This window comes from Staurois parvus, unplaced genomic scaffold, assembly GCF_062004578.1.
Source record: "Staurois parvus isolate SC_StPar_1 unplaced genomic scaffold, SC_StPar_1.0 ptg000052l, whole genome shotgun sequence".
Classification (NCBI taxonomy): Eukaryota; Metazoa; Chordata; class Amphibia; order Anura; family Ranidae; genus Staurois; species Staurois parvus.
Window position 1 is genome coordinate 5,204,346 of NW_028317848.1, and position 20,615 is coordinate 5,224,960.

Consider the following 20,615-nt stretch of genomic DNA (forward strand, 5'->3'; position numbering starts at 1 on the left):
CTCAGCTCTAGGAACAGCAAAACCCTTTTTTCCTTTAGGCTGGTCCTACACCATATAATCTGATTTTACAACTTTCCTTAGATTTACCAAAACTATATAATATGGGGACAAATTTAACCTCTTGCCAGGGGCGAACTGACCATTTGGAAACTCAGGCACTGCCTGAGGGCCCGGGGTCAGTAGGGGGCCCCATGAGATGCCCCTGGTACCTTTTTCATAGGCTCTTTTGAGTTAGGGCAAGGACACAGGGGCCCCATGATCCCCTATTGCCCGGGGGCCCCATGAGTTGTCAGTCCTGCTCTGCCTCTTGCCACCCATGTAAATGCATATGTGCAGTGGCAAAAGGGGTTGGCTTTAACGCCCACATCCTGCACATGTGTGTCTATGGACGGCTGAGGTTTCTGTGCCGAGGTTGCACTAAACGCACACTAACAGCACAGTGACTGAGCGGTCATATTCAGCTCTAGTAATGATCAGTAGTTCCCGATCATGTGATCACTCTGACAGCAAAACATAGTGGGCACATGATCATGCAGTCCGTCCCACCCATGGGCATAAAAACCCAGTTAAAAAGGTTGCCAGGGATGGGCAGGAATGATTACACAATCTATTGTATCTGTATCAAACCAGGCACTGCATATCTAACGGTGGATCTAAGGGTAACCATACATGTTACAATCTGACCATACAATCTTTGTACAATCAATTTTAGTTTTACCAAATATATGTAATATGAGGACCTACTTAATCCATCCAATCATTCTACATGTAATCAGACAGGCCCTTGCCCTTGGTAAATGTAAAGCTCACCATACACATTACAATCTGGTTATACAATCTCCTTTAAATCTACCAACTGTGTATCTATAGCGATCAGATACAGATTGATTGGATAGATTAGGTACAGCCTCCTATTGCATAGTTTTGGTAATTCTAAAATTGCGTCTATGGTGAGATTGTAATGAGTATGGTGAAGTGGGGAAGGATTAGAAGCTCTGTCAAGTATTACCGGCTATGCCCCCCCCACCATTTCCACTCACATTAATAGAGATGAGAAATCACTGCCCACATAAGAGATATGTTCAATTTTGATGTAACCTTCATATACTGTATCTCTTGTGATGGCGAGATCTCTATGTTCTTCCAGGTATTTACACCTGCTGTAGCCATTATAAGGCCTCTTTTATGCAGCCAGATATCTTCTGCAAACAGGGGCGGACTGACCATTTGGAAACTCAGGCACTGCCCGAGGGCCCGTGGTCAGTAGGGGGCCCCATGAGATGCCCCTGGTACCTTTTTCATAGGCTTTTTTGAGTTTGGACAAGGACACAGGGGCCCCATGATCCCCTATTGCCCGGGGACCCCATGAGTTGTCAGTTCGCCCCTGGCTGCAAACATTGGCGGGTTCTTGCTGCTAGAATGACCAGGTTATGCAATCAGAAGCAGAAGGTCGGCCCATTTAAAAACTAATGGTGGGTTCACATGTAGCCACACACAGAGCTGTGGTTTATTATTATACAGGATTTCTATAGCCCCAACAGTCTGCACACCACTTTACATTATAAAGGGGTACAGTACAATTACAATACAGTTCAATCCTGTCTAAATTGACCCTAGTATGTGTATGTATGAATGTGAGTTGGGGACCTTGGATTGTACACCCCTTCAGGGTTAGGGACTGATGTGAATGTACAATATATATGTAAAGCGCTGCATAAATTGACAGCATTATATAAGTACCTGAAATAAATAAATAGAGAAGGAATAGGAGGACAGATTACTTTTTTCCTGCATTTCGAAGTTCCAGCTGTACAGCCGCTTTAAGAGCATTTCTAATTGGAATCTGGACACACGCTTTCTTTAAACACAGATAAACTGACCACCATTAAAGTTTAAACCCCAAACCAAAATCTAATAGATTGCAGTTTACCAATCCTTAGATGTGGTGGCTGCATTAGTTTTCTTTTTTAGGCTTTCCCCCGTCTATTTTCACCTGGGGATCTGGCCAGTAACACACCTCCTGTATTAGATTGTCACTCTGGATGAGGGAGCACAGGGGACACCTTTGGACAGCAGCATTGTTAGTCTGGGGAGTGTCAGATGTACTAGCAGACTGAGATACACTAAATCTGCTAGAACATCGGCAAAGCTCGAGCTCACACTTTATAAGCAGTTACAGCAAACAGTTTTTTTTTCCTTTTCGGATAAAGGTGTTACATACATAAATAAAAGCGGATCATTGTAGGCACCCATATCAGTGGTAAATGCTTTGTCTCAGCCCTCTTAACTGGGGAGAGCTTGTCCTGTTGAAAAACAAAAGCCCTACTGGCCAGATCACCAGATGAAAATAGAAGGAAGAAAGCCTAAAAAAGAAAACTAATGCAACCATCACATCTAAGAATTGGTAAGCTGCAATATAATAAATGTTTTCTTCTGGGTTTAATACTGCTTTAAATGCAGGTAAATACACAGCATGAATTAAAAAAACAATTACACGCATCTGCAAATGTCCTCTAAATGCATTGAAACACAGGTCAGATAGTGCCAGTGTGAACAAGGCCCTAAAGTGGAACTGAACTCAAAAAGTGAAGATTTACTGTTAAAAAGGACACATCTAGAAATGTCCGTACCCTGTACTTCCTAGTATGAGTGTGCCTAGACACACCTGGGCCTACTGCCTCATGTCTGTATATATGCAGTGTGAGATCTAAGGCACTGTACTCAAGTCTCAGGAAATGTGTAGTGAGTATTGGTGAGGTCAGTACTGTACTGATCACTGTTCTCTTTGCTGAAGGCTCTGCCACAAGGAAGAGAAATCCTGCCTCTACCAAGATGGCTGCCCCACAGAGAGACTCGGTGCAGAAGAAAGAGTGGTAATTCAGTAATGGGGAAAAGATCAGCAGCAGGGAGACAACAGGCAATGTGGGTGAGTAGTCCTTTGCCCTCTTCCAGCCTAATTTTGGGAATGGCTTCCAGTGTTCAGTTCTTCTTTGTGAACTTAAAGGAGAAGTACGGCCAAAAATCGTTTTCCTGTACTTCTCCTGGAGATTACAGAAGTGCAGTTCGTTCTGCACTCCTCTGACCTGGGGGTGGTGGTGGGGGATTGGCAGAGCACACAGCCACCACTCTCTGCTCAGACTGTAAAGGAGAACTGAGTGATCAGCACTGCCTGTTCGTTCAGTTCCCAGCCATAGAGCCAGTGGGGCACAGATGCAGCATCGGATCTTTAAAGTGGCGAAAAAAACTTACCTCCTGAATCCCCCGTACAGCTGCTTACATTCAAATTGCTGAGGAATCACTTTAGGAATACACAAATCCCAGTGTTGTTACACTACATATGGTAAGAATATACTGGGCCTATTATTATTATTATTATTATTATTCAGTATTTATAAAGCGCCAATAGTTCGCTCAGCGCTGTACATTACAAAGGGGGACAGAACATGTGACAGAACAATACCAATACAATGCAAAACATGAGGGGATCGAGGGCCCTGCTCTTTCAAGCTTACAATCTAGGAGGGAGGGGATGGTGGCACAGGAGGAGATAGCTGTGGGGGATGGAGTGGTAGGAAGAGTGGAGGAGGTCGGCAAGTTAGCAGGGGGCGGGGTAGGCTTCCCTGAAGAGATGGGTTTTCAGGGTGCGCCTAAAGGAGAGGAGAGTAGGTGATAATCTGATGGGTTGGGGCAGGGAGTTCCAGAGGATGGGTGACACCCTGGAGAAGTCCTGGAGGCGGGCATGGGAGGAGGAGACCAGGGAACTAGAGAGAAGGAGGTCTTGTGAGGAGCGGAGTGTGCGTGCTGGGCGGTACTTGGATATTAGGTCAGTGATGTAGTTCGGGGCAGTATGGTGGACAGCTTTGTACGTCAGTGTTAGGATTTTGAATTTGATCCGTTGCGCAATCGGAAGCCAGTGGAGGGATTGGCAGAGGGGGGTGGCGGAAACGGAGCGGTTGGAAAGGTGAATGAGTCTGGCAGCCGTATTCAGGATGGACTGAAGCGGGGATAGCCAGCGGCGAGGCAGGCCAGTGAGGAGGGAGTTGCAGTAGTCGAGTCGCGATATGATGAGGGAGTGGATGAGCTGTTTAGTGGTTTCTGGAGTTAGGAACGTGCGGATCCAAAGAAACAATAATGTTCACTTACCAAACACCATCCTCCATAGTGCAGGGTGTGGCCTTGTAAAGGGACCTACAACAATACAAATCAAGTCAAAAGACATAATAGAATATAACAGAATAGCAGTTTATATGTATTTATGGGAAGTGAAATATATCATGTGTGTGCATTAGAGGGGGAAGTACAGTATACTGGTTTTGTACAGAATTCCCCTTTCTTCACTTATGGTCAGCAGCTAAAGCAATGACTAGGTAAAACCAAACTCCAGGAAAACTGCTAAAATAAAATACATATAAAAAGGTATCTGTTTTACCTGCCAAAGGGTTTGCATTTTTGTCCATCTATTTCTGAGGTTTACACATACCTGTCACACTGCCCATTCAAGCAGGGAAGGGACCTGATCTTTCTCTGCCGAGGGTCTCATCCCCAATCTGGACAGTAAAAGGAGAAGTAGAATACTGGCAAGCTAAATTCTGTCACTCTGTTCTCTCCTGGTAACAGCATGCTCAGGGGCGTATTTACCACAATGCAAACAAGGCGTTTGCCTAGGGCGGCATTTTTAAGGGGGGCGGTGCCGCTTCCCCTTCCTGCTGACAACCGCCCACCTGTCACTTGCCCTCCTCTCCCCCTGGGTGATCGGTGATTTTTTTCCCCCCCCATCACCAAGGAGCCAGAGAGCAGACATCTGGGCACAGCACAGCTCCTATGACAAGAGTTTAACAAGAGGCTGCAGCTGGAGAAGTGCATCCTGGCAGCTTATCCTTCTCTATGACTGCCAGGTGAGGGGAACAATCGTACAATCAATCTCTCTCCAGCTCTTTCTATCTCTCACTCCCCCCCTCTCTTTTTTTCCCCCCTTTCTCTCTCGCTCTCACTCCCCCCCTCACCATCTCACTTTTTCCCCCTCTCTCTTTTTCCCCCTCTCTCTCCCCCTCTCACTCTCTCACCGTTTTCCCCTCCCCCCCTTCACTCTCTCACTCCCCCCTCTCTCACTCCCCCCTCCCTCTCTCACCCCCCTCTCTCACTTTTCCCTCCCCCTCTCACACTTTCCCTCCCCCTCACTCCCCCTCTCTCACTTTTCCCTCCCCCTCTCGCCCCCCCTCTCTCACTCCCCCCTTACCCCCCCCCCCTAACTTCCCCACCTCTCTCCCTCACCCCCCCCTCTCTCCCACCCCCCCTCTCTCTCACCCCCCTCTCTCTCACCCCCCCCCCTCTCACCCCCCTCTCTCTCACCCCCCCCTCTCACTTTTCCCCCTTCCCTCTCTCTCTTCTTTGCTGGAGGGGGAGGGGGGGGGGTAAATTTTTGTGTTGCCTAGAGCAGCACAAAAGCAAAATACACCATTGAGCATGCTTCATGCATGGTAGCACAACTGACTGGCTCCTTGTTCATGACGTTGATGTGTTGAAAGTAGAAAAGGGACAAGAGTAAGGATTTGAGCGACTTTGACAAGGGCCAAATTGTAATGGCTGGACAACTGGATCAGATCATCTCCAAAACGACAGCTCTTATGTGATGTTCCTGGTCTGCAGCGGTCAGGACCAACCAAGAATGGTCCAAGAAGGAAAACTGGGTGGGTAGCCAAGGCTTGTCGATGCTCTTGAGGAATGAAGGCTGGCCCGTGTAGTCTGATCCAATACAATATTTACTGTAGATCAAATTGCTGAAAAATGTAATGCTAGTTCTGATAGAAAGGTGTCAGAACACACAGAGCATTGCAGCTTGTTGTGTATGGGACTGCGTAGCCACAGATTAGTCAGGGTTCCCATGTTGACCCGTGTCCATAGCCAAAAGTGCCTACAATAGGCAATGAGCATCAGAACTGGACCATGGAGCAAAGGAAAAAGGTGGCCTGGGCTGATTTTAAGAATGGTTGGAGGAACACGATGAGTTTAAAGGAGTTGACTTTGCCTCCAAATTCTCCAGATCTCAAAGGTCTAGTGGAATCCATGTCTCAAAGCATATGGTGCGTGGTCTCCGCCTCCCCCACCCACCTTCGAGCACCATCACATGGTTCTACCCCTACCCATCTCCCAGTACCGTTCCATATAGAGAATACAGAATAATGTATAATTTTGTGGTGCTAAATAATTTGTATGAAATTTGTTAAATAACAAGAAAAGCAGAAAAATAGATCTTCCACAGCCAGCAGCAAAGGACCCCCCCAGCTTCCTCCAGCAACAACTGACCCCCATTAATAATAGATCCTCTTCAGTGACATTAGATGCCCCAGCACACTTCAGAACCCCTTGCAATTACATACATGTAGTGCTGGAGGTACCAGAACTGCATTCCCCTGCATTTCCTCTGAAAAAAAAAGATCAGAGAGGACTATGAACCATTTGGGTATGCTGCATGCAAACTGGTTGACAAGGATAGGAGGAGATAGCACAGTGAGTACAGAGATGACATCTGGACTTTAATGTCCAGTCAGAAAACTGGGCGTGGAGACAGCACACCAATATACTGTTTAAAGTGTTACTAAACCCGGACCCTGCATTCACTATATCGGTCCCCCACAGTACACACAACATGGAAACACAATTACCTCAGTAAATATAAACTGCTAAATACCTTTTCTAATCAGCAGTATATAGCAGTCCTGTGAAGTCTATCAGTGTCCAGCTGACCACATGTTAAAGCTTTTAGGAGGAATTTTCGTTCTGCTCAAGGAGGATGCAGAACCCCTGACCTCTGCCTGGACAGTGCGGATTGGCCCTGTGCTGATCACATGCACCCTCCCAAAAAAACAAAACAAAAACAACTCTAGCAATACAAACCAAACTGAGCATGTGCAGAGTGCCTCCTAGGGCTTTTTATTTTTAGCAGATGGATTGGGGACTGTGGAAGAAGGGGAGGGTCAGAGAAGACTGGATCAAACAGCCTTTTTACACAATGTGGAGGATTAACCCCTTAGGCTCGACAGTGAGTATAACAAGCATGCTTTACTGCATATACAGACCGATTTTACTGTTGTGGGTTTACTAACACTAACTGTAAGTGGAGACATTCACCTGGCTGTGCTGTGGAGCTGTGAAAATCTCAGGACTGGATGGACACAAGCAAAAATCCTTTGGCAAATAAAACAGCTCCTATATAGGTTTTTACCTGCATATTCAGCTGTTTGTCAGGAGTTCAGCTTTAACTTGTTTCCTGCCATTTTTGTATTTTTACGCTGTTGGCTGGAGGTTTATAGGCATCGCACAACAATCTACAACCAGAGCCTGGCTTTCATTTTGGAATAGATAAATGCCTTACCATTAGGAAAAGCTAAGACACTGATGATTAGAAAGAAGAAAATGACTGAAAGGATGCCTTTCCAAATATTGTCCTCTTGGCTTGTGTTCTCCCTGCAACACAAAGAAAAGCATGTGGTTAAATACTTCTACAACATTGTGCTCATATTATTGTTTGTTCTTCCAAATGGAAAAGTAGGTTAGTGTGTACAGAGCTGGTGGAACAGTAAGTAATTGAGACCTTTCAGAAAACTACTTTGTAAAGTTAAGCTGTCCAACAGCCTGGCGCTCCAGTGAGCACTGGAGGGGCAGAGCAGAGAGTGGTGACTGACAGTCACCGCTCTCTACCCAGAGCGGACTGAGAGACCTGGCAGATATGGGATTGCTCAATTCTTGGGATTAGAGCTGCGGTGAGAGCTGTAACTTCACAGTGATGCTACAGTAGGGAGGCGAGAATTGTGCTTGTTTTGATTTATTTCCAAACTTCTCCTTTAATTTAATGATAGCAAGCAGTGCCAAGCTGCAGTTATGATTCAGTCAATGTCTTGGAACAGAAGATTATACCTTGTTTGCTCTCCCATTGTAACGAACAGGCCACATTATACACCACCATAGTAAATATGCAGACTATTTGCAGTCTCACTACTCCATAGCCAAATAATAACCTATATTGGACTAACAGGTTCTGTTAACATCGGTCCATACCGATTTTTGTTGGTTTTCGTGAGGGGGGGTGTAAAGCTAGTCATACACTAGATTTTTGTTCAAACATTAGAAGGAAAATTCTCATCAGTATATCTGATGACTTGACTTGTTGTAAAGTACTTCAAAAAAATATTTCTTTCAGTATTCAACTTTAGAGTGAAATGGACTTTACCATAGACCACATATACCGTTAGAAATGTGATCTTACGAGAAAAATTTTCCATCCTTCTTCAAATTCTTTTCATCACTGCAGTCAAAAACAAATGCCGACTAGACTCCACTATCTATTTATTTTTTATTTCAGGTACTTATATACTGCTGTCAATTTACACAGCGCTTTACATATATATTTTACAATCACATCAGTCCCTAACCCTTAAAGGGCGTACAATCTAAGGTCCCTAACTTACATTCATACATACACATACTAGGGCCAATTTTAAAACAGGATCCAATTAACCTACCAGCATGTCTTTGGAGTGTGGGAGGAAACCCACGCAGGGACAGAGAGGACATGCAAACTCCAGGCAGGTGATGCAGTGACTGAGATTCGAACCAACAAGCTTAGCACTGCCAGGTGGAAGTTCTAACCATTTAGCCACTTATCAATTAGAAAATCTAATAATCACGCTTAAAACAAAAATGAATACAATTCTAGTAAATGTATAGCCAGCTAAGGGGAAGTTTTACTAAAGATCTGTTAAAACTAGTGCAACTTATGTGACTTTGGACACAGTCACAATCCATTGATTTCAACGGCACCCATTCCATTCTATGCTACTTAAAGTCGCAGCGACTATAAAAAGGTTCCTGCAGTATTTTAATGTGACTTGGGTGCCAGACAGTGTAAAGTTGCATGAAAACTGCATCAAAGTCACACTCCAAAGTCGCACTGGGAGTCGGACTAGTGTGAACTGAGCCTAAAACTGGAGCACAGAGAACCTGCTGCAACTATGCATGGACGCCAACCAGCTTCTAATGTCAACTTGTTCAATTAAGCTTTGACAATAAAACCTGGAAGCTGATTGCATGGTGCACCAGATTGTGCACCATGCAGATTTAGTAAATACCCCCCTAAGTCTCAGATATCTGGTGACCCCGATCATATACAGACCATCGCTAGCCACTGAACGATCCTAATTTTCTTAGTTAGCTTGGGGCCCAGATGCTCCAATTCTGAATGCTGTGCCAATGTCGACTTTGTATTTGTGAATACCAACTATACAATCACCATGACTTAGAGGATTCACGAAGGCTAGGTTCACACCCAGCGTCTCATGAATGCACGTTTTTGCGCACTCACACCACATGCCTAGGGCAGCCCTTGTAAAATTCAAAGTACTAAACACAACATACAAACCCATCCACAACACTGCCAACCCTCTGCATCACCAACCTCATCTGGAGATATTGCCCAAGTTGTTCTCTCTGTTCCTCCCAAAACATCTTGTTCTCTATCTCCCTTGTTATCTCCTCCCATGTTTGCTCCAAGGACTTCTCCAGAACTACTCCCATCCTCTGGAACTCCCTACCCAAGTGTGTCAGGTTAGCTCCTACGCGGTCCACCTTTAGGCAAACCTGGAAAATCATTTATTCAAGGAAGCCAACCCTACCTCCAGCTAAGAACTCCACTTAGGCCACCTCCATCAGATTGTACCCCACAACTATTAACTTTTGTACCACTTCCCTCTCCCTTTAGATTGTAAGCTCCCTGAGCAAGTCCCTCCTATTCCTTCTGTACTGAACTGTATTGTAATCGCACTGTCTTACTTTATGTTGTAAAGTGCAGGGCAAACTGTTGGCACTATAAAAATCCTTTTTGGGCGTTAAGCTGTGCACATTTTGAAAATGCACACCTAGTTGCCATGGTCAGGGTGCCATTTACAGTGAATTGCACTGCATGCATGACATGTACTTTTTGCACGTGCCGTGAACGTGTGCAAAAACATGTACTTTGGCGTGCATTCACAGAATACTCCAGTGTGAATGCAGCCTATGTACTCGAAGAAGTGTTAGTGATTGTTCCACTACAACAGGAGATACTAAAATTAACCCAACACGTCTTGTCAAACATTTCCAGAACCAAAAAGATTCATAAAAAGGTGAAAAAAAAATCTGCTTATCAGCCAGTGACATATTTCTGAAGATTATAAGGCTTTCTGCCCGCCAGTGCAACCAAAGATTTTAAGCTTCTTATTCTCGGATAAGGAAAACAATCTACACTACCACAACATTTATACCGAAAAGTACAACTTTATTATATAAAGTACATTGTTATATGTGACGGGAGTGACTTTTGGGGGTGGGGGGACCTCTGTGTCAGCTCATGTTCCCCTCATTAGGTTTAATTCACCCTGTGCCTGTTAAGGGTGTGAATGTGAATGTCCTAGTATTGCGTATTGGTGTGTTGTCCTTTGTTCTCGGCCATGTGACAGAGGTGATTAAATACCACCGAAATAAAGCTCTGTCTCAAAAAAATGATAAAAATTTCATATGGGTACAGCGTTGCATGACAGCGCAATTGTCATTCAAAGTGCGACAGTGCTGAAAGCTGGAAATTGACCTGGGCAAGTGCCCTGTAGGCTAGTGGTTAAAGATAAGCACAGGAGAACCTCCCAAATGCCCAGAATGCACTGAAACGTGGTAAATTATTAACTATTTCAGACTGTTTCAGAGAAATACAGAGAGTAGAAGCAGAGACAGCAGTATGTGTTGACATTAGCTAGGTGTGAGTTGCTCATTAACATTTCTTTTGTTTCCAAGGGTGGGAAAGGTGTCTGGTGCAGTGAGTCATTAAGGCCTCCTGGTCTTCATGAGGAATTTGAGGTGTGAATGGTCATTAACATATCTTCTGTTTCCAAGGGTGGGAGAGGTCTGAATTGGTCATTACAATGTGTGACAAGCTTGGTAGGAACCTCCTATGTTCAGTGTTTTGTCCATTTGAGTACCTTGAAAACGCTTTGCATGCATTTTTCATGATGAAAAAAGGCTCTGGACAGCATCGGGAACTGAAACGCCTTTAGAAGCGTTTTGCGTTTGAAACGCTGATAAAATTGTCTGCTGAACGCAAGTTTTCTGCATTCAAAAAAAAAAAACGAAGATGTGTACACGAACACATAGGAAAACATTAGGGTGAGTTCAGGGGCTGCTGAAAAAAACCGCTGAACAGATCCTAAACGTGAGTTTATCAGCTGCAGTGTACATGAGCCCTAAGTCCCGGTCACAGTGGATGCGAATTGGCATGTGATTGGTATGCCATGCGACTTGCAAAGCGCATGCCAAGTTGCACCCTATTGTCTGTAATTAGAGCGGTCATATTGGTGCGGTTCTGACTTGGTCAGAGCCGCACCGATTTCTTAAGTAATACATGCACTATTTTTGGTGCAGTTTGCATAGACATCCGTGTCAGATGTCTTACAAATCGCACCTGAAATCGGCATGTCATCCGACTTTGAAATCAGTGAAGTTGCACGATGGCTGCGATTGGCCCTGTCTGTATCATGTGACTGCCTTGACCAGTCACAGCTAACAACACAATTGTACACAATGGATGGCATGACGGAAAGCAATCCATTGTATACAAATGACATTTGATCGGCTGTGATTGGTCACAGTGGTCACATGACACTGGTAACTGGCTGGTGTAGTGATACGGCATCCAAAAATGATGATGATGACACAGCCGGTGACAGATTGCGCCACTGCGTGGCCCCGTGTGACGCACAATCACAACGCCGAGTGTCCCGCCCAGCCGTCAACCTGCTATAGGCCAGGCGGGAAGGTGTTAACCGCTTGCCGCCCTGCGACTGTGTATAGACGTGTGCAGGGCGGCAGTGGAGCGCAAAACCACGTTTAAAAACGGGTTCCGCGCTCCCGACACTTTCGCCGGCAGGGGGCGCGCTCCCGCCGACCCGCGGGTGACACTATTTGATCCAGGAGGGATCAATCATTAGATTTCAGCCAGTGATTTCTGGCTGAAATCACATGATCGGTCCCTGTCCTATCCTGTCCTGTGTTGACATACACACAGGGCAGGATATGCTGTCATTCTTCTCGGCCTGGACACATTCCATTCCAGACAGAGAAGAAGACATCCAAAAAGTGAGTACACAAGCACTACACTACAGTTAGAACACTCTAGGACACATTTAACCCCCTGATCGCCCCCCCCCCCTCCAGTTAACCCTTCACTGCCCTGTCACCAGTGTTACTGATCAGTGAAGCGATTTTTACTGATCAGTGTCGCTGGCGACTTCCGATAGAGTTAGCGCCCCTCCCAGATAGCGCCAGATTGCCCGCCAGTACACCAGTAATCCCGTTTAACCCCTTGATCCCCCCCCCTCCAGTTAACCCCTTCACTGCCCCGTCACCCAGTGGCACTGATCAGTGAACCAATTTTTACTGATCACTGTATCAGTGTCGCTGGCGACTTCCGATAGAGTTAGCGCCCCTCCCAGATAGCGCCAGATTGCCCGCCAGTACACCAGTAATCCCGTTTAACCCCTTGATCGCCCCCCTCCCCCCCCCAGTTAACCCCTTCACTGCCCTGTCACCAGTGTCATTGATTACAGTGAACAGATTTTTACTGATCACTGTATTAGTGTCACTGGTGACTTCCGATAGTGTTAGCGCCCCTCCTAGATAGCGCCAGTTTGCCCGCTAATGCACGGGATTTTTTTTACCAAAAACATGTAGCAGAATACATTTTGGCTTAAATTTATGACTAACTTTGAATGGGTGCAGCATTGCATGACCGCGCAATTATCATTTGAGTTAGTGCAGCGCTGTATAGCAAAGAAAGGCATAAATTACAGTATCTATACCATAGTTTGTAGACGCTATAACTTTCACACAAAGCAATCAATATACACTTATTGGGATTTTTTTTACCAAAAACATGTAGCAGAATACATTTTGGCTTAAATTTATGACTAACTTTGAGTTTACGATATATTTTTTATAGCTGAAAGTAGAAAATATTGTTTTTTTTCAAAATTTTCGTGGTTTTTTTGTTTATAGCGCAAAAAATAAAAAGCGCACAGGTGATCAAATACCACCAAAAGAAAGCTCTATTTGTGTGAAAAAAAGGACGTAAATTTTGTTTGGGTACAGCATTGCATGACCGCGCAATTATCATTTGAATTAGTGCAGCGCCAAACAGCAAAAAAAGGCCTGGTCATTAAGGGGGGTAAATCCTCTGGGGCTCAAGTGGTTAAAGCAGATCTCCACCCAAAAGGGAAAATTCCGCTCTAAAGACTTGTCCCCTTAAGGATTGGCACCTTTGGGGAGCGGGGGACCAGTCTTTAAACTTTCCCTTTTGGGTGGAGCTTTGCTTTAAGCTGGTCATACATGTTGCAATCCTGCCATGTAATGATTTGCTGTGTATTTTCATGCACACAGCAAGGGGGGGGGGGGGGGTGTTTAGAGCGGGTACCAAAAATTGACAGGAACGCGCTCTCACTTCCGCTGCGATCGCCTTTTCAGCGATCAAAAGTGGAGGTTATCCCCCCCCTCTTCTTGGACCTGTCACATGTCCCAGGAGACTATGGGACCATTCAGAAAGCATGGTACGCAGTGGGCATCCATCTGTGAGGCTGCACACTGAAGATGCCGGTGCTGGGAACACAGGACGGCCGGTGAAACGGGCTGCGGGAAAGACACCGCGGGATCCAGGGACAGGTAAGTGGCTGTTTTTGAAAGCCAGCAGCTACAGTTTTTGTAGCTGCGGACTTATATTTTTTACCAGTGTGCCTGAAATTCCGCTTTAAAGTGAAGATTCACTCTCTCAGTCAACACTGAATATTTGTAATCCTTATGCTGCTAGCATTAATAAATAGATAGGAAGGTATATCAGATTTACTTTTTTTTAACATTTCTTCAGTTACTTCCTGGAGTCTTCAGGACAGGAGGAGAAGCTTTCCCAGCCAAGCACAAGTTCCTACCTGCATGCCTGAGCTAAGGGCAGATGGATTCCAATAAGTAAATGCTACATGAATCATCTGCCCTTATTCAAGATGGCCATGGCCAGAAATGCTAGTGTGTGTTTTTCACAGTGATTTCTCAGCAAAATAAAAGTATGGAGATATGGATGGATGGCAAGTTTGTTTTGAATATTAAAAGCGAATTAAACTGCGTTTTTGGTTTATGCTGCTTAGATGAGATGCAGCGAAGTTCCGCTTTAAGATCCCCTAAATGATATGCCACAACAAGAGCAAGTGCAAAGTCCGTGCGTGTATCTTAGCAATACAGAGAGCACACATTGAGTAGACCAGCAAGGAGGACTGAACAGAGTCTCTTCTCCAGCTGACCAGATGGCTGTCATCATCCAGCCAGAACTGAGAACACCATGTGGAAGGCAATGACAGAGCTAACCCAGCCAACGTCTGGGGAAACCCCCCCAAGGAGGAATCTAATGACAGCCTGCATACAAAGGGAGGGTGAGGGGTGTCCTTTACTTGTCCCTGCCCCCATCTGATGTAACATTATGAAGCTCATTCTGCCATCACCAGTCACAGTATTAAGACTCCATCTGATGCAACAATGCAGCGTCTCCACACACAAAGTATTTTCCTAACAAATTCATTCAAGACCATGTTGCAAAAGTGAATACACCCCAATGAAAGTCTTCAGAGCAAACATACATTTTAGACAACAAAATTCTAATTAACAAGAATTCAGCTACAGTTGAGTCTAATTACTCATTAAACAGGTGTCCAGCAGACAGTTGATTATAAAAGGGCGTTACGTAACAAAGAAAACCCTTTCCTGTTTCATGCTGTCAACAATGGCACCACATGGAAGAAAAAAAGTGTCACAAGCCCCGAGAAAGAAAATAATTTCTTTACACAAAGAAGGTGAAGGCTACAAGAATATCAGCAAAGCTTTACTTATCAGTCAGAATACTGTAGAGAAAGTGATAGAAAAAGTTAACAAAAATGGAACTGCAACCATCTCATATAGACATCTAGGCCATCCACGGAAGTTTACACCTCGACAAGAGCATCTTCTGATAAGAGTTGAAGAAAATTGCCATGCAAGTTCACTGCAGTTAGCTAAAGAGGTAGAAAGCCAAACTGGGGTGATTGTTTTCTGTGACACAATATGGCGTACACTGCAGAGGAATGGCATGCATGGGTTTTGTCAAGGAAGCCTCTCCTAAAGCCCATGCACATAAAAGCCTGCCAAGAATTTGCCAGGGCCCGTGCAGAAAAAGAAGACTACCAGGACTCTGTACTCTGGAGTGATGAGACCAAGATAAAGGTTTTTGGAACTGATGGCTTCAAAACTGTATAGCATTGCAAAGGTGAGGAGTACAAAGAAAAATGCACGATGCCCACAGTGAAACATGGTGCTGGCCGTGTCCTTCTGTGGGGCTGTATGAGTGCTGCTGGTGTCGGGGAGCTTCATTTCATTGATGGTATCATGAATTCACAGATGTACTGTTCTATATTGAAAGAGAAGATGTTACCATCACTCCGTGCCCTTGGTCATCATGCACTTTTCCAACATGACAATGATCCAAAACACACATCTAAGGCCACTGTTGCATTTCTGAAGAAGAACAGGGTGAAAGTGATTCAGTGGCCAAGTATGTCTCCTGATCTGAACCCAATTGAACACCTATGGGGAATTCTGAAGAGACAAGTTGAGCATCACTCTCCATCCAGCATCCAGGCTCTAAAAGAGGTGGTTCTTGAAGAACGGAAAAAGATAAATGTTGCAATATGCCACCAACTTGTTCATTCCATGCCTAGAAGACTTGATGGTGTTCTTACAAATCATGGAGGTCATACAAAATACTAGATGGAGTAGTTTTTGTTGTGGGGTGTATTCATTTTTGCATCAACTAATTTGAGTAAAAATGAAGATTTTGTAATCCAAGTTATATTATTAACCTTACTTTCATGTAATGAGCTAAACAAATGTTCTATAAACTCAGTTATATCAAAATTTTGGAAATTGTGTGTATTTACTTGTTTTTAACACTTCTTCAGTTATTCCCTGGTTTCCAGGCCTAGGCAAATACATCCCAGGAGGGAGGGGTTTTATCAGCCAAGCACACCCTCCTGCCTGCATGCCTGAGCTAAGGGCAGATGGATTCAACAAAGTAATTGCTACAAGAATCATCTGCCCTTACTCAAGATGGCCAGGAGCCTGGAGACATGGATGGATGGCGGAGTTAGTTTTAAATATTAAAAATGAATTAAATAAAGATTTTGGTTTGTGGTGCTTAGAGACCATGTAGTTTTACTTTAAGTACGTTCAACTGAATGAGGCCTTAGGGCTCCTTTAGACATGCGACCAGTAGTCGCTAAAAGCCCACCGCTGAGTTGTGGTTCTCTCACACCATGGCAAATTCCTTTACTAATCACACTATACCCGACCCTGAACATATGTGATCCCAGGGTGAAAACTCTGACTTCCTACAGTGGATGAATGGACTTCCAGTAGAACAGTACACCAATGGACCAGGCTGGGTAGTAGACTGGAGTTCAGTCAGGTATTGTGCAAGTCTGGCCCTGCTTAACAATAAAAGCCTTTCTGAGCTGACTTTTCCTTTAAAGCGGTATTAAACCCCAAACCATAAACATATTGACGCTTACCATTTATTAGGTATGTTGGCTGCATTAGTTTTCTAAAAGAGGCCTTGTGTCCCTGTTTTCACCTGATCTGGCAATAAGGGCACCTATGGACAGCAGCACTGTCAGTCTGGGGGGGGGGGGGGGAGAGTGTTAGGTGAACTAGCAGGTTTAAATACACTACCAAATTGAAGCCAAGCCCCAGCTCACACTTCAGTTACAAATGAGGTTACCACAACAATTTATTCCTTTAGGATTAAAGTGTTACTAAACCCACAACAGTAAAATCAGTCTGTATATGCAGTAAAGCATGCTTGTTATACTCACTGTGGAACCTAAAGGGCTAATCATCTGCATTGTGTAAAAAGGCTGTTTGATCCAGTCTTCTCTGATTTTCCCCTTCTTCTGTCCCCAATCTATCTGCTGATAGAAGAGAGCCTTGGGGGCAAGCTGCACATGCTCAGTTTGGTGTGTATTGCTAGAGACCTTTTTTTACCAAGTGATCAGCACAGGGCCAATCAGCACTGTCCAGACAGAGGGTCGGCGGTTATGCAGCCTCATAGGACAATCAGAGGAGAATGAAAACTCCTCCTACAAGCTTTAACCAGTGCTCTGCTGGACACTGATAGATGTCACAAGACTGCTATATACTGCTGTTGAGAAAAGGTATTTAGCCGTTTATATTTACTGAAGTAATTGTATTTCCATGTCCTGTGTACTGTGGGGGATCGATATAGTGAATGCAGGCTCCTGGATTTAGTAACCCTTTAAGGTTTTACATGAATAACTAAAAGCTGACCACTCTAAGTACCCCTGTCAGTGGTAAATGGTTTGTCTAAACACTAACTGCTACATTTGCAGGACAGCTTGTTCTGTTAACAAAAAAAACAAAAAAAAAAGGACTTACTGGCTGGATAGACAGATGAAAATAAAGGAAACAAAGCCTAAGAAAGAAAACCAATGCAGCCACCACATCTAAGAAAAGGTACCTTGCAATATAATACAGGTCTGCTCTTGTGTTTAATACTGCTTTCAGGATAATAATAATAATTTCTGGTTACCCTCTAAGCAATGTCCCCTTCCAGAGCTCCTGCAAACTCTCCTGACCGTTTCCTCACTGCTGCATGGAAAAAATCCCAATCATGAGGTGCTAAAAATACACTAACAATTAAAATGATTGGGTGCTCTTACAGCAGACCTACATTCAAATGTAAGATGTGAACTACATTAATGTCTCTAGAATCTAGAAAATGCTGGTGTCGATGGTCTTCAGTGATGGTCATGTGATCAAAGGCCTAGACATTACATGATGTATTCTTTAGCAGGCATCATATGTCCCAGCCCTCAGTATTTTTGGCACATGACCGACACTACAGAGCGCCTAGAGCAGCAGAAAAAGGGAAAATGTCAACCTTCCTATTATTCTTCATGAACCCCTCCCAAGAACATTTTATACATAGCTTTAGGCTGGGTTCACACTGGTGCTGTCACGACCATGTGTTGTGTTCATTGAATGGGCTGCCTAACAACAAAAACATACATGGACTATTTATTTTTAGTAGCACAGTGTGACAACGCATGGCTATACATTGCCACATGTAGGGCGACATTCACACAGCAATTAGCACACCCTGCGATTTCCAGCTACAATCTGCGGATTCCTGTGTCTGGAAAGATAGATATGTGTGAATAGTTGCCGCTCAGCTCATATGCAATGGAGGGATGATCGCCCGCAGCGATCTTGGCTGGATGCATTCTGTCTACATCCAGCCATTATCATCGCAGGTAATTGCTGGCTGTGCGAGCACAAATAGCTGCAGCCGCTGTCAGCCTGTCATTGCCTTGTACTGTATGGGATGAGCGGTGCAGCTATGGGATGAGCGGTGCAGCTATTCGCACATACCCGTCATTCCGTAGATTCTTGCTGCTGGAAATCGCAGGGTGTGCTAATCATCTGTCTGAATGTAGCCTTATTGAGCTTGGCAACACGAATGTAAATGGCAACTCAGCGCACCAGTTAGCAAAACGCACGCTGCCGTAAGGCAACAGCGTGAATCTGGGCTTACCCCCGGTTCACATATATGCAGCCGTGTGGGCTGCGTTTTGCACGGGCACGAGAGCCCATTCATTTCAATAGACTCCCGTGCCCGTGACACGCAGAAAAGAAGTCCCTGCACTTCTGAAAATGCAGCCCGCCCGGAACCTCGGTTTCCAGTATGGTTGCATTTTCCAGTGTGAGCGGCGTGCCATTAGAACGAATGGCATCTGCCCGCAGGTCCGTATTCCTCTGCGCGGGTGGTGCGGCTGCACGGATTTTTGTGCGGATCCGCACATATGTGAACCTAGCCTTAAAGAGACTTTGGAACAGAAATCCATCCTTTACCTTTCAATACAGAATCGGAAACGGCAAAAAAATGGCCAGCACATGTAAAGCGATCATCAAAATGAACTTAAGGGCTGGTTCACACCAGGCTTTAGTCCAGTGCTTTGTTTTTTTTTTTCCCAAAAACATATAAACAGTAGGTTATATGGGTTCCAATGACAGTTTACACCAGTGCAGTCAGTTCCAGTGCAGAAAAAAAAAAAAAAAAAAAAGTAGAACATGCTTCATTTTTTCTGCACTGAACTGTACTGAAATGCGGAAAAATGCATTAAAAAAATGCACTGGAATGCACACGTCCCTATTTAAGATGAAGAAAGAAAGGGGGAAAAAAGGCACTAGAATGCATAAAAAATGCACCGAAAAGCGTAAAAAAAAATGCGCACGCATAAACATATCCAGAACGCATCTGGACTGCAATTCTATGGTGTGAACCGGCCTAAAGTGTAACAAAAAGGCAAAAAAAAAAAGTTTTCCTTAGTTATACTTTTTCAGTCTGCTGGCTGCTTTTGCAGATTTCAAGAGACCAAGCACAACCTTCTCCTTTCTTGTATGCCAGTCCTCTGTTCTTCTGGGAGTGCCCAATAACTATGCTGGCCCAGCTCCTCCATAGCCCTTTATGTAGCCGTTAGAGAAGGAGTGAAGGCGCATACTATAAAGCCATGTTCCTCAAGTAGTGGGTCGTGATCAGGGGCATACACGCACCCCCCAGGCCTCTCTAATGCCCCAATAAAGTATCCGGTGACCTGACAAAATAGCCTAATAAAAAGCGCCAACTACACAAATATAAATGTTAAGATGGTTGGGAGCACAACTACGGCCGGCCTTAATATTTGTATTATTGCGGCCAGCCGGAACAGAATGAACATTGAACACGACCTCAAAGTTGCTTTGTCAACCATCACCTTAGACTTTCGGACACTTATATCAAGAGCAAGAAGCATCCCCAGTTTTCCCATTAGTTGTAATGAATTTCCTATGTTTCAATTACAATTTATTTTATTGGGTTTTTACATCTACAACACATTCATTTTCACCAGCACTGTCATTACTGCACTATTTATCTTGAAAGGAAGCTGTTTGTTTACGGTTTAAAAAGTGCTAATACATTGTAGAATACTGAACAAGTCGTTTTGTGGAATACATTATTTTTTAGGTCGCGACTTAATGACCAAGGACAAAGGTGGGTCCTGAGGTTCCACAGGTTGAGAACCACTACTATAGAGTGCTGAAACCACATCCAAGATGGCAGAACCCATCGTCAGTCTTGCAGTTATTGGAGATCTACACAAGGAAGGTTTTTTTCAGGTAAATGAGATGCCCAAAATACATTAAATGCACATAAAATCTTACGGGAAATCTCTGTTGACATTCTGGTGACAGGGTCTCTTTTACCGCTTCCCGACGCCTTATAGCAGAAATACCGCTACAGGGTGGCATGGGTGCGCACAATCACGTACAGTATATATATATATATATATATATATATATATATATATATATGCTTTTGCATTTACGGATAGGGGTCAAGCGCGCCATTCACGGCCGCGGCTGTCAATCACCCGGCTGGTGTCCCGGCTGGTGATTACTCAGTGGCGCCC

General features: G+C 44.5%; 1 protein-coding gene across 3 annotated transcripts in view; it reads right to left on the reverse strand.

Annotated features, from left to right (window-relative positions):
• PTDSS1 (phosphatidylserine synthase 1) overlaps positions 1-20,615 on the reverse strand; it is a 61,120-nt gene that overhangs the window by 34,533 nt on the left and 5,972 nt on the right. For all 3 annotated transcript variants that reach the window (XM_089666639.1, XM_089666637.1, XM_089666638.1), the window contains 2 exons: positions 7,373-7,464; positions 4,144-4,188 (listed from right to left, as the gene is read on the reverse strand). In XM_089666639.1, coding sequence (XP_089522765.1) covers positions 4,144-4,188; positions 7,373-7,464 — 137 coding nt within the window. The remainder of the gene's footprint in view (positions 1-4,143; positions 4,189-7,372; positions 7,465-20,615) is intronic.